Below are 13,662 nucleotides of genomic sequence, written 5' to 3' on the forward strand. Positions count from 1 at the left end.
TGTAATACACTGTGTAGCTTATTATAGAATACTTCACAATGTCTTAGTCGATTTCTATTTTGTACTATAATTCGTATCTGAATAAACCAATGACTAAAGGTAAATGTTGTAGAGTAAAAACGTTTTTCCTTAAAAATGTAGTGGAATTCCAATAGTAAGTATAATCAAATGGAGATACAGTATATATAAAAACAGATTTTCCCAACTCAAAAAAATGGAAACATGGCTGTTGTATGGTTCACAAAAGTTTTGTTTATTTTAATAATTGCAAATCTGATCTTAAAAATGTTGAATAATAAAAAGGGATGTGGGCTCACTGGGTCTTAGTATTTGTCAAAGCCAACATCTATAGACAAAATAACTTTAAGTTAAATTAAGGACTAACAACTAGCAGCAATCTATATATATATATATATATATATATATATAAAAGTTAATAAACAAAACAAAAACTAGCGCAAGAGCATTTCCCCATTGAAAAATAATAAATACATTTACATGCAGTAGAAGTGAAAAATATGAACGGCTTTAAAAGTGGCAAAATAAATTACACGTTCTGGGACTTATTCAAAACGTCAATGCATTTAATCATTGATATATAAATATTAAAAAACAAAACACAGCCATTGAAAAAAGAAATCTGTTCCAGTGTGAATAAAGTTTAAATAACAGAGTCGTTATTGGCACAGTCACTCGTTAGCATCTCTTGATCGGAGCAGCCCTTTCTCTCAAGAAACAGAAATCCCACCTCAGTCATTCAGAATGGTAGAATATTCTTTTAATCTCAACCCCGTTGTAATATAAAACCCTTTCATGAGGAATAGTGACGCATACTGAGGCTCAAAATAGGCCGAGGGTGCTAAAAACGTAATATGGAAGCCAGTTTTGAGATTTAACTTGCGTATCACCCTCTCCACACACACACAATATTACTTTGCAAAGTGGATCATCCTATAGGAACATTGTTATGGTACGACAAATCATACAATATTTTAATTGATATTAATTGATTTAAACTAGAATACATTTATTTGCATATCTTTCAATTTACAAATACTCTTAAATTGTGTCCTCAATTCTCTCTCTCCCTCTCCTACAATAAATAATACTACCGGCTTAAGCTTTAGAAAGGCAAAATATAAAAACGGCAATTTTAATTTTGTCTTCTCAAAGATCTAAAAATTCTGGAACGGTATTTATATAATTTCTTCCAACTTGCAATACAGCAATTTACAGTTTGCACAAAGAGTTAAAGTTGTATCTCGGATGGATGACATGTGAAAAACAAAAACAATGTAGCATTTGTTTATACATATACGTTACCTGGTTGTCACACAGTCACTGACTGATCATAAATTACGGTTGTTCTCCTCTGCTATGTTCACTTGGGGTCCTCGATGGTGCCCGAGCTGAGGTCAGTCATTTTGGGATATTTCACCTTCTTCTGGTCCAGCTCATTCTGTGCCCACAGCAGTAACTTCAGGAGTTTAGCCAGTTTGGGCGTTGACTCCCTGTTTTCATAGTCCAGCACGGCTTGGTTCACCTCACTCCACACCTGTTCATCCAGATATGCAGTTCAGTCACAGCGAATAGAACTACAATTAAGAACTCTGGTAGAATCACTTCAAATGTTAAACAACTATTCATCTGTATTTATTATTAATTGGTAAACCCATATGCAGAACAGTGGTAGTAGTAGTTGTAGTTGTATCCTACTCTGTGTATTTGGCTGGTCATTAAGCTTATAAGATACGTCAAGACACGTTAAAGTCCCCCTTTATGTTGCTGTACAAGACTCTTCTTCTCCATCCAGTCACCCAAATGGGCTCCTAACAACTTTTTATTTACTAGTTGAACATCTAATGTGAAAACAAAGCAGAGCCGGAGTAAAGGGAATGTGACCTCAGAGACAAACGAGCGGCATTACGTTGGGTAATATTCAAAGATCAAGACAACAACATTCACTTTCCCCCTCTGCTTGGTCCGACGTTGGATTTCAATGAAAGCAACTCTCTATTTCTTGCAGCCATTCAAATAATGAGGTGCAATAGTAACTAAATAACAATTCAGTCGGAAAGCAAAACAAATTAAAAAAAAACGGCCCACCTTTTGCCGCTGCATCATGTTGAGCAGGTCCCCAAAGGGCGACTCTTCTGGGTTGTCGAAGGCCAGGAGGGCTAGCGTTCGCTCCATCTCCGTCAGACACTCGCGGCTCTCCTCCCCCTGCTCCGCCAGCTGTGTCTGGGCGAACTCCAGCGCTGACTCAGTCTCCCTTAGCCTGATTAGCTCAATCAAATGTTGCTGCTGCAAAAGAGAGACCAAAAACAAGTACAAAGCAGTGAATGTTGAAGTTCGTGCTTTATCTAAAAATTGCATTATTATCCTTTTTAACTAGAAAATATTACTATTATTACAAGTAATATATTTTTATTTCAGATTCAGTGTGAAAGTACCTGCAGATGAAAATACAAGTATCGATTGGTGTCAAGCAGCTCTGGGTGTAGGCTGTTGATGAGTGCAATGGCTTCCTGTATCTGTCCCTTCAGGATCATCTCCCTGATCTTTATCCTTTCATCCAAGGAGTCCAGGTCCACGCTCGGCTCGATCCCAGACTCCATCCGAAACTTCTCTGCAGCTTCTTTGAAACCCTCTTGGAACACGAGAAACAGATAAGACACGAGACGCGACGACAGAGACATTAATGATTATATCGTATTAGTTGCAAATCCCAGTCACAGTAGTGCGGCCACGAGCCTCACCTGTCACCAGGTAATTCATGATGAGGCGATTCATGTCCGCCCTCTGTATGTGCACATTGTTCAGTTTGTCCATCCACTCTTCTTTTGTGATGTCTTCTGGCTTTTCAGCATAACTCATCATTGGGGTCCTGGAGGGACGAAAAATCGTATTTCAAACACAGCGACACGTGACCAAGACTGACACAGCTTGGTCACAGTTTGTACCTGCACGAGCGGTAACGTTCACATACGAAGGATTTAACACTGGTATAATACGGTGATTGATGCTGGAGTAATAACAAAACCACACACACAATAAGCGTGCCCTTTTTTTTTTAAAGCGATTGAGCGCTTGATAGCGTCACGAAAAAAAAATATTGTGGAGATTCTCCGGAGCTTTTCAAAACAAACCCGTTTGCTTCTGGGCAACAAGCCCCGGCTAGTTAGCTTGTGAGCGTTCATCCAACTCACCGTGCGAACAAAAGGTCCGAGGATTATCCGTTTCGTACACGCGGGAGTGGACAATAATCACGACAGAAATGCGCGATGTCCTCTCGGTGCTTTTGGAGAGAAAAGTGTAAAAACGCAGCGTACACGGTCAAGGTTTTTCGCGGCTAGCTAACTAACCGAGCTAAGGTGATAAGCTCGCGATAGCAGCGTCATCCCGGCGAGCTCTGCGATTGGTGAAGACGGTGACGTCACCGTTGCCGAGGAACAGTCGGCGCAGCGGATGGTCAAATCTGATCTGTATGGCGATGCATAGAGGGAGATATTTTACTTTATTGATATATTATTTCATGCTACCCTTGTACTTATGCTGTAATACGATTTCGAAAACAACCTTTTTCTCGTGCACGACCTTTACTAATGAAAACTATCTCCTTTCACCACACTGTATGTATGTCAAAACACAACAGATAAACTGTTAAAATACAAGAAGGCTACAACGCTTAGACATAATGGAGAAATGTGAAATGGGAGACCTATGCAGTTGGAAACTGAATAGAGAAACATTTAAAATGTATGTTTACTAATGCGTCTTGATTTGGTCTTGATCTTATACAGCCCCATAGACAAACCAAATACCCTAAAAACGATCAATGAACTTGACTCCATAGTTTGATGATAAATATTATCTGGATTTAAAGTCACCAGATCTGAATTTAGTTGAACATGCAAAGCTGGATCAACCAACTGGGCGAATTGGGTTATGGGCCCAGCTCCCATTGTCCGTCCTCATTTGTTGCGCTTTTATCTGCTTGTGCCGACTGAAAAGTTATTTCATATTTTAACTGCCTGCACGAATTGTCATTATTTGCACTTTACATTGCCTACATTGAATGATGCTTGTCTGACTCCCCTTACAAGTATCCAGTTCTAGTATTGTTTCATTGTTGCTTTAATGGTTAATGTGACTTCTTAAATATGTTTTTTTTTTTACTTTAGTTCAAGATACTAATAAAGTTAACGTGGTCCTAGTGTCACGATGATCGTTAAGCACAATTAAAATAGCCATTGCGGTACTTGCACGCCTCTGTATCCAGCATCCTCATCCTGGTCCATTGCGCATGCGCGGGTCGGGTCGCCACGGGGTGGGCGGAGCCAGCGTACTGCTGCAGCTGTCCATGATTGTGTAGTGTGGGAGCCAGTGAGAGTTTGGGTACGTGCGAGATGCAGCCATAGTCACGCTACGCCGTCTGACTAGATATAACCTGCTGGGATCGTTTGTGCCGCAGCGCATCACAGCCGACGGAAAGGTGAGCCACAGAGGTACGTTTCGATCATTTGTTTGCCCGCGAGACACTGCCGCGTGCCCTTGAAAATTACTGCTGACTGATCCATCCCTGGCTCGCATCAAGTAAAAGGCCAGGAGGCGAACCAACATGGATGCTGCGCGCTATGTACTGTGGCGGTGCTGGCGATGATGCTTGCAGAGATTATGCTCCCAGCATCCTATTCTCAGTCTTAATCCTTTTTTTTTTTTTTTACAGACAATTGAAATCTAGAGGCGAAAGGGGGATTTGACATATACACTTGTCAGAGGTAGAAAAGTACGCTGTGCGGAGCTTCAAATAATAGACCAGGGTCTGTATCAGCTGACACCCATTTGGAAGCAGCCAAATTGTCAGGGATGATGTTCTCCTATTTTTTTTATTTATATAAAAGCACCAATTACTCTGAAAAACCAGTAATCAGTACGTGAAAATATAATGCATCTTGCATGTTGCCTTCGTTGGAGATCAGTCACACTGACAGCGTTGGACGAGCTGCAGTCGCACAGGGCCCCGCTGTGGTTTTAGGGCTGATATTTTACCAGATGCACGTCACGCTAAACAGGTTATCGTAATAAAGCAGTCCTGTGACCTGCAGCCCAATCAATGTTCTCTGCTTGTGTGCACAGCCTGTGGACGTGAGGCATCATGGCAGAGCATCAGAGGCAGCGCTCTCTGTCCACCGCCGGTGAGTCTCTCTACCTCGTGCTGGGAGTGGAGAAGGTGGCCACGCCGGATGATATTAAGAGATCTTACAGGTGAGGCATCCCTCTGCGGCCTACCTTGCTTAATTACCAACCGAGAACCGGTTCTGCGATTCTTATTTTATGTTTGCCTCAACCAACTTCCTGCGCAGGAAACTGGCGTTGAAGTTCCACCCGGACAAGAATCCAGACAACCCAGAGGCCGCCGATAAGTTCAAGGAGATAAACAGCGCTCACGCTATTCTGAATGACCCCACAAAGCGTAATATTTATGACAAATATGGTTCTCTTGGACTGTATGTGGCCGAGCAGTTTGGAGAGGAGAATGTCAACACTTACTTTGTCCTTTCAAGCTGGTGGGCAAAGGTAAGACAGAGTTAGCACTATTTTTTTTCTTTCTGGCTAAACATTTCTATTTCCTGACGCTACGTTGACTCGTCACTCCCATGCCTTCCTTTCCTTCAGGCTCTGTTCGTATTCTGCGGTCTGGCCACCGGCTGCTACTTCTGCTGCTGCCTGTGTTGCTGCTGTAACTGCTGCTGTGGCAAATGTAAACCACGACCTCGGGAGGGCCAGGAGCAGGAGTTCTACGTGTCCCCCGAGGACCTGGAGGCTCAGCTGCAGTCCGACGAGAGAGGTGAGACCCAATCGCCCGTTTGAACTCCTTGAGAGGTCGGGTTTGCAACAAGAAGAGTGGAGGAGGCTCAAAGAATGACTTTTTTTTTTTTTTTTTTTTTCAAGCAGAGGCTGGGGGTGACCCCATCATGCTGCAACCATCAGCGACAGAGACAACCCAGTTAACATCGGACGGGCACCACTCCTATCACACCGACACCGGCTTCAACTAAACCCCGCGCCCCCACCCAACCCCCCCGTCAATCCTGGCCTGCGGTCCTGCCTGCTTCCCCGCTCCGCCTCCGTGAGATGTAAGAAGGGGGCAATCCATCTTTCCACTTCAGAGAGGGTGCGCCGTGCGGAGGAGAGGGGACTAGTAAGCATGGCCCATGAAAGGAACTTATGACGTCGCATTCCTTCCAACCCCTTTCCCCCGATTGGTCCACAACGTATCCCCCCCCCACCCCCCGGTACAAGACGAAAAGAGAAACCCCCTATGTCTCGTTTTTATCTCTTCTTTTGTATTTCTCGGCCTTTAACCGCACAGGTCGCCTACCCCACCTCCCCCCCCGCACTTTGCATCATGGTGTAGCATGCACTGTTTATAAACCTCGGTCTCCAGATTTTCTTTAGTCTTCTGCAACATTTTTACTTTGCAAGACTTATAGGTGCATACGTATGTGGAATATATTCAAATGAGCACAGTTCTGGCGAAGGAGGCGGGGGAGGGGGGCGAGGTTTGCGTGTTATTTAATGCAGAAGGAGAGATCCACTGCTCAGGGAGGAGCTCAAAGAGATGCGCTTGTGTGCTGAGGTGATCGATGTCATCATTTAAACCCTCGAGATCAGAGTTGTCATTTTCAGTGCAATTTGCTCATCCGATTCGCGATCAGTGCTACTTCAGATGAATGCCGGCTGTGGTCGGACCTGCAGCACGTCTCTGGCTTTGGTTTGTTTGTCTGTGGTGGCTCCCATGAGAGTTTAGTCACTCACGAGGTTGTTAAGGCACAGAGCTTTACTTGCAGACATTTGTTTCATAAATGCCTGCTGGCGTAACATTCTTGTTATTAATTAGCACTGGCTTTCCGTTCCTCTGCCTCAGCTTTATTTCAGCTTCCCTTTGCAGGATGGAGACCACTTTCCTGCAGCACGGAACAGGTCGTCATGACCGTTATTGTCAAGGTAATTTTAATGTTGGTTACAAAATGTTGCCTATTGCATCGATCTATGTCAGTTTTTGAGCCCGGGTGGATTAGTTGTAGTGTGTTGATCTATTGTCACTTAAACCTAACAAGAATTTTTGTGTCCTTTTTTATATTTGTTTCTTTTTTTGTCAAATCAGCAGTTACATCTGATAGATGCAAAACAATTGACATTGGATTCAGAAATGAGAAAATTCTGCTTTTTAAGGAGTCTCAAAAAAAAATAGGTTAATTGATAGTTGAATGATTTACTTATCTTCAGTGGCGGAAATGTTATCTTACATTTGTCCATAGTTAAAGGTAAACATCAAGGTTACTCTGACATATGATGACTTACTGCTCCTTTTTCCTTTCTTCATAACCACGACAAACCTTATTTAATTCAGGGACGTCACAACTAATTGACACTCAAAGATATTAATTTAATTTATATATTCCTGTTATTTCTGGTTGTTTATTGATCTTGATGAGAGCCGTCGATATGATGAAATAACGGGTCTATATCAGCAGCTTGTTCAGCGGGTGACATGTTTTCAACGGAGCTGTCTTGAATATGTGAAGTAGTTAATGTGTTGTGGAAAAACAAAAACATGTTGCACTCTTCTTAGCTGGGTAATAAAGCTGACCACAGAACATCGACAAGGGGAACGTTTTAGGTAGTGAAGAATATGATTTACATCATGTTGTTAGTCCTCGTGTTTTGAACTGAAGTCTGATGACATATTGTCCTATATACTGTAATCGTTTATCATTGTTGACTTTTTTTTAATCCATGTAGAGTAAGAAGCTCGTCCAGCATATCATCTGTGAGCTCTGTGCCACAGGCAGCTCCACGCAAAAACCACTCTAGATTTTTCATACTACTGAATTTGCATACATTGTCACAGTTTTGCAAATGGCCATGAACGTCTTCGCCACATTGTCCGTTGCATAAATGCTAATACTGTGTTTCAATGGTTTACATTAGGTGAGCTCCCGTTGCCCACCCTCTGCTATTAACGGTATGGATGTTGACCTCTGTGGCCCTCGTATGATGTTTCCTGTAACCCTTGATGAAACATAGATGTTCCTGTCATGGCTTTTTCATAGAGCTACTGAAAGATGCTACTGTCAATGTTCTAAGTTGAATGCACTGTGTGTTTGGAAAAAAAAAAAGTAACTATAATGGATCAATGATCAGGAAATCACTCCTCAAAAATAAATAGTATGTATAGTGAAATGGTTATATGATGCATTTTTGGAATTTTATTTATTTCATACTTGATGATGGCTATCATTTTAACTGGTATGGTGTTGTAATGTAACCGTTCAATTTAGCAAGGAATGGTTTAATGGTTAAGAGCGTTTGTACGATCACTTCGCCCATATAAAGTATAAACCTTAACGTTTATGTTGTAGCATGGTAACTGTGTGTCTGGAAGAAAACAAGTGGTCATTGATCTGATTTGCTGTCGTTGAATAAATGTTCCTGAAAATTTTCACTAGTTACCTTCAGTTTTTTTTAAATAGTTTGAATCTTACACTTTCAATTCTCAGCACAAAAATGCAACAATTTGGACTGGTTAGCTTTTCTTCTGTCATGCAAGAACAGTGAGTGAGCGAGAGGGTTTGTGTCGTACAATTTTATTTATTTATCTTTTTGATCAATACATATTTAAACTATACTTCGCAGAATGTATCAAGTAAACTAAATCAACACGTCTTTGTCATTTGCTGCTGTTGGTTGGTCATCTCCGGGTAACATGACCAAAAGCACACAACAAAAAGAGCAGCTTTATTTTAAATTCCATCAAGAGGAGACTTGGCACTCATTGAAGTGTAGTGGTATTTCTTGCCAGCAGATGGAGGCAAGTCTAAATTACAAGATGAATGATTTAGATACTTATCTTCATCTTAGAAACTATTAACTAAAATGTGGTAATATGAAATATGGTCATATGCAATATAAATTGTGTTCCAGATTAAATTTCAACTGTGCATCTTAATACATTTTATTTATAGTGCTTTTCAAAGTACTCAAAGACTCTTATATTACACCATGATTATTATTTTTTTATTATTGTAACTGACAATAGCCAATTCCGTCTCTGTATAATATCCTATAATTATGGTGGTGTGAATTGACTTCTCATGCTCCATCAGCTGCTGACACAACACCCTTTATACCATTCTCAAATGGGCCATTCTGCATAATCACTACTACAAACAGTGCTGTTACCTTTGGTATTCTAAGTATATGTACTTTGAAGTCATGGAATGCCTGATTCGTAATGTGTACATTGCGCCGTCATCCCGCGTTTGGAAGATAATGACGTCCTCTGTGATCTCGGCTGAGACTCTTGAGTTGAGCTGATTGGATGGTGACGTCACAGGAGGCTGCTGCTAGCTAAACGAGTGAAAACACTCCCGAGGCTGAAAGTGAGGCAGCGATGAACCGACCAGGTAAGACTACTTCATCGCTCTAACCGTAATCGTAACAAATACCTCGGTTAGTCTTTAGTCGGTGGCTAATTTGCGCTCTGTGTGTTTGTGCTGCTTTCGACGTTGGCTAACGTTAACGTTAGCTCCGTGTGCAACAAGTAATGTTAGCAGTTAGCTCCCGTTAGCCTCAGTTATCCGGGCAGACGGAGTAGAGTTCAGCACTTTGGACAGCTCCGGGTGCTTTGATTGTTATGTGACTGGTGTAATTTACGTCGTTTTAAAGTTTATTATACAATATTAAAAAGTGCGAACCAATAATATGCTTTATCTATCAATCCAATGTTTTTTAGACCATCTAATATTTTACTTCTCATAAGGGTATCCTATGTATTGGTGACTGTCTAAATTATCTAGATTAATTTTACCATCTGCTTTGTAAGGCTTTGGTGGGGCTTCAACATCCACAAGCTTCTCCTCAAGGATAACAGAAAATGGATGCTCAGACTCGGCCCTCACAGAGGAGGATATATGCAATCTACAGATTGAACTTGCAAAGGTTATCATTCATTCACTGGCGTTAAATGTATTTAACAGTTTCTGCTCACATATTGTTTCTACTTATTTAGCATTTTTTTGTGTTTTTCCAGGTTGATGATGAAATTCAGACCTTGAGGCAGGTGCTTTTGGTCAGAGAAAAATATGCAGCAGACATCAGGAGGCAGCTGGGTACGAGCCCTCTCAGTAACATCAAACAGAACCTGTCCAAGGGCTGGCAAGATGTCCAGACCTCTGCCCCGTGAGTCGACCTAAACATTGCATGTCTACGCTGATTCTTTTATCGTAAGGCGAGGGCTTTCAGATGGCCCAAAACGCCACTACATACATGCACTACATGCAGTCTAAGCAGGCTTAAGAGAATCTGGCCGACCATTTACCACGCATTGTCTTACTTTGACGTGGTTACGTAACCGTGGAAACCACACAACTGACCGTTGTGTGTTTTGTCTTGAGTCCGGCTAATCATCTGTCAACTTGTTTCAGATACCTCTCGGCCTCTGCTACTTTGGAGGACATCAGCCACTCCAACATGTGAGTGTTGGTCCTCATGTTTGCATTATTATAATTCGGAAACATTTCATGGCACAAGGGATGTTTGGCACTGCGCTCACACGCTAAAGAGGATTCTCTTCTAAGAAACGAGTGATGGGATTTTCCAGCTTGAATAGGATTGGTGCCCCGTTAATAGCCTTACAGCCGGGCTTAGTGCAACGAGCAGTTGTGTTAACAGGTAATGGCAGGACTGGCCTAAAGTGTTTGAAAAAGCGTGAGCCACATGCACTGACGTATAGGAACCTGTTGACCGTTTATCCCGTTTATGCTTTCTGTGTCACACGTGTGTTGGCGTTGTGACTGCTCTCCGTTATTCCTGACTGCTGCTACTCCTCTCAATCTGTAGATATACAAGGACCCGGGACAGTCTCACTCATGCAGGCCAGGTGACATCATCTGCACTGTCCAATATCGGCATGAACATCACCAGGAGACTGGCAGACATGAGGTACCCCCCGGGTTGGCCCAGCTTCCCTCTTCTAAGTAGTTTACCCAATTTTCCAATAGGATTTGGTAAAAAAGATATGAGTCCTAAACAATTTGAAAGTAAGAACACAGAGAAAAAGAACATGATTAAAATGTATATAGTGAAAAAGCTACAAATGAGGTGGTAGGTAAGAATAGGTAATTCAGAAAGGTAGAGTGATGAGTAGGAATCAATATAGCAAACAAATACATTTAAAAAAATACATTAAGAGTATTATGTAAAACCCAGGTTTTTGTTTTCAAAAAATCCTAAATCAGAAAACTTTTAGTGCACCTGTGTTTCCACGTTTTAAATGCTATTTAGTAATTTTCATTCATTTTAAATAGTTCTACAAATATTAGTTGAATATATTTCGGATTAGCAAAAAGGGAAAAATAGCTAAGTCACAAAACATTTTCAAATCGATGGCAAAGATTCCCCAAATATTTCTTAATGTAAAAAGTATGTAAGTAGCATACATTTAAAAAAATATAGTCTTTCAAAATTGTACCCATGTTAGGATGCTTTGTAAAGGACAGCACAACAGCATTTGAGGTTCATTAGGTATGTTTGTATGTGTACAAATGGGGTCCAAAATCCCATTGAATCAGAGTGCTTTTGTTAAGCCAGTGGGCAATTTTAATCCAATCACATTATTACATCTGGACATCATCATCAACCGTCTGTGGATGTCATACATGTTAAAAAAGAAGCTGATGTGACGTCATCTGTGTGTTTGTCTTTATCTCAACAGAGCTCTGCCTCTTCCGAGCCCACCACGGTAAGCCTGAGTGTGTCTGTATGTATTATTACAGCAGTGTGAAATTAGTCTGTTTCAAGTAAAACTCCTTTTGAATCTTACTGAAAAAAGTATTGGGATCGTAAAAAGAATATATATATATTGATGTGGAAACTGAAATTTTGACTGCCCATTGTCCCTGGTAAACATAACACATAAATATATATGTGTGTGTGTGTGCGTGTATGTATATGTGTGTATATATGTATATGTGTGTATATATGTATATGTGTGTATATATATATATATGTATATGTGTATATATATATATATGTATATGTGTATATATATATACATATATATATGTGTATATATATATACATATATATATGTATATATATATATGTGTATATGTGTATATGTATATATGTATATGTGTATATATATGTATATATGTATATGTGTATATATATATGTATATGTGTATATATATATATGTATATGTGTATATGTGTATATATATATATGTATATATGTATATGTGTATATATATATATGTATATATGTATATGTGTATATGTATATGTGTATATATATATATGTATATATGTATATGTGTATATATATATATGTATATGTGTATATATATATGTATATGTGTATATATATGTGTGTGTATATATATATGTATATGTGTATATATATATGTATATGTGTATATATATGTATATGTGTATGTGTGTGTATATATATATATATGTGTGTATATATATGTGTATATATATATATATGTGTATGTGTATATATATATATATATGTGTATATATATGTATGTATGTATATGTATATATATATATATATATATAGATGTGTATATGTATATATATGTAAATCGGTATATATATATATATGTGTGTATGTATATATGTGTGTATATATATATATATATATATATAAGCTTTATTTGTCACTTACAATGTTAAAACGTCCTCTCTTCTGCCTCCCCAATGACACAAAGCACCCTGAGCCACACCATGAGTGTTCCGTCTATGAGGTAAAACATCACTGCTACTCTTCATTTACCGCATAATGATACATTTGTTTGCTCAAACACAAATGTTTGAAGATCTGTCATGAATTGTAGAAAAAATGTTCAAATATGTCCTGTGTAATTTGTCTATACGTTGCTCTGTAGACATTCTTCTACATTCAAGTCTTTTGAGGAAATGGTTGGAAATGTGAAGGTGAGTATATCAAAACAGCACAGTTATTTCTGTGTATATTATTGAGCATTGATCACTTTCCTACTTGGATCCCACAGGACAAAGTGGGTGGCGGTCTCACAAATAACGGAGACACCTCTGGATTTGAAAGAAGATCCTCCCGCACATGAGATGAACCCTTACTACATATCACTAATGATGTTTGTTTTTTCATAAAACTAGAAAATAGAATTGATCTTCTTTTGCTCCTTTTACTGTGTTAATTTCTCAATTGTTATTTATTTTATTAATACAATATGACGAATAGAATGTATGACAATTACAATGCGAAATCATTGTAAAATGACATGTCAAAATAGTCTTTGAATGTGAATATCTTTCTGCTTGTTGGATAAATGTATGTACAAGTTATTTACTTTGATATGCAGTGTCTAGTAAACCCATCCCGTAGTTGTAATAGGCATTCATTGACATTAATTGTGACATTTACTAAACAAAATATCATAAACAAGTATTTTTGTAATTTCAGATTTTTCAATTAAAGTCAATTGAATGGTGATTGGTCTATTGTTGTTTTTCGTCATGTTAAATTTATTTAATTTACTTGGTGATGGTTTTATTCTCTATCGAACCTTTGGGTGGCGTTAGAGGCTTCAAATGTTTCAAATGTGT

At 39.4% G+C, this 13,662-nt stretch overlaps 3 protein-coding genes across 6 annotated transcripts; 2 read left to right on the plus strand and 1 right to left on the minus strand.

Annotated features, from left to right (window-relative positions):
• Positions 1-232: 232 nt before the first annotated feature.
• LOC120829395 (glucose-induced degradation protein 8-B homolog) lies at positions 233-3,489 on the minus strand. Its single transcript, XM_040193448.2, has 5 exons — positions 3,210-3,489; positions 2,760-2,887; positions 2,454-2,650; positions 2,107-2,304; positions 233-1,555 (listed from the first exon to the last, which is right to left on the minus strand). Exons 2-5 carry the CDS (start codon positions 2,878-2,880, stop codon positions 1,382-1,384), a joined length of 690 nt encoding a protein of 229 aa, XP_040049382.1. The 5' UTR covers positions 2,881-2,887; positions 3,210-3,489; the 3' UTR covers positions 233-1,381.
• Positions 3,490-4,297: 808 nt separating this feature from the next.
• On the plus strand, positions 4,298-8,509 carry dnajc5aa (DnaJ (Hsp40) homolog, subfamily C, member 5aa). Of its 4 annotated transcripts, none has more exons than XM_040193449.2 (5): positions 4,298-4,508; positions 5,140-5,268; positions 5,367-5,580; positions 5,680-5,851; positions 5,956-8,509. In XM_040193449.2, the coding sequence occupies exons 2-5, from the start codon at positions 5,159-5,161 to the stop codon at positions 6,060-6,062; spliced, it is 603 nt and encodes a 200-aa protein (XP_040049383.1). In that variant the 5' UTR covers positions 4,298-4,508; positions 5,140-5,158; the 3' UTR covers positions 6,063-8,509. The 4 variants fall into 4 exon arrangements, with proteins under 4 accessions (XP_040049383.1, XP_040049384.1, XP_077944591.1 ...); XM_040193450.2 differs by having other exon boundaries at positions 4,298-4,495; XM_078088465.1 differs by having other exon boundaries at positions 4,298-4,495; positions 5,959-8,509.
• An 854-nt stretch (positions 8,510-9,363) lies between these two features.
• Positions 9,364-13,549, plus strand: LOC120829859 (tumor protein D54). Its single transcript, XM_040194385.2, has 9 exons — positions 9,364-9,473; positions 9,893-10,008; positions 10,100-10,248; positions 10,494-10,541; positions 10,909-11,010; positions 11,783-11,809; positions 12,786-12,821; positions 12,963-13,011; positions 13,089-13,549. Exons 1-9 carry the CDS (start codon positions 9,461-9,463, stop codon positions 13,158-13,160), a joined length of 612 nt encoding a protein of 203 aa, XP_040050319.2. The 5' UTR covers positions 9,364-9,460; the 3' UTR covers positions 13,161-13,549.
• The last annotated feature ends 113 nt before the right edge of the window (positions 13,550-13,662 follow it).

The sequence above is a fragment of the Gasterosteus aculeatus genome, chromosome 2 (genome assembly GCF_964276395.1).
Source record: "Gasterosteus aculeatus chromosome 2, fGasAcu3.hap1.1, whole genome shotgun sequence".
NCBI lineage: Eukaryota > Metazoa > Chordata > Actinopteri > Perciformes > Gasterosteidae > Gasterosteus > Gasterosteus aculeatus.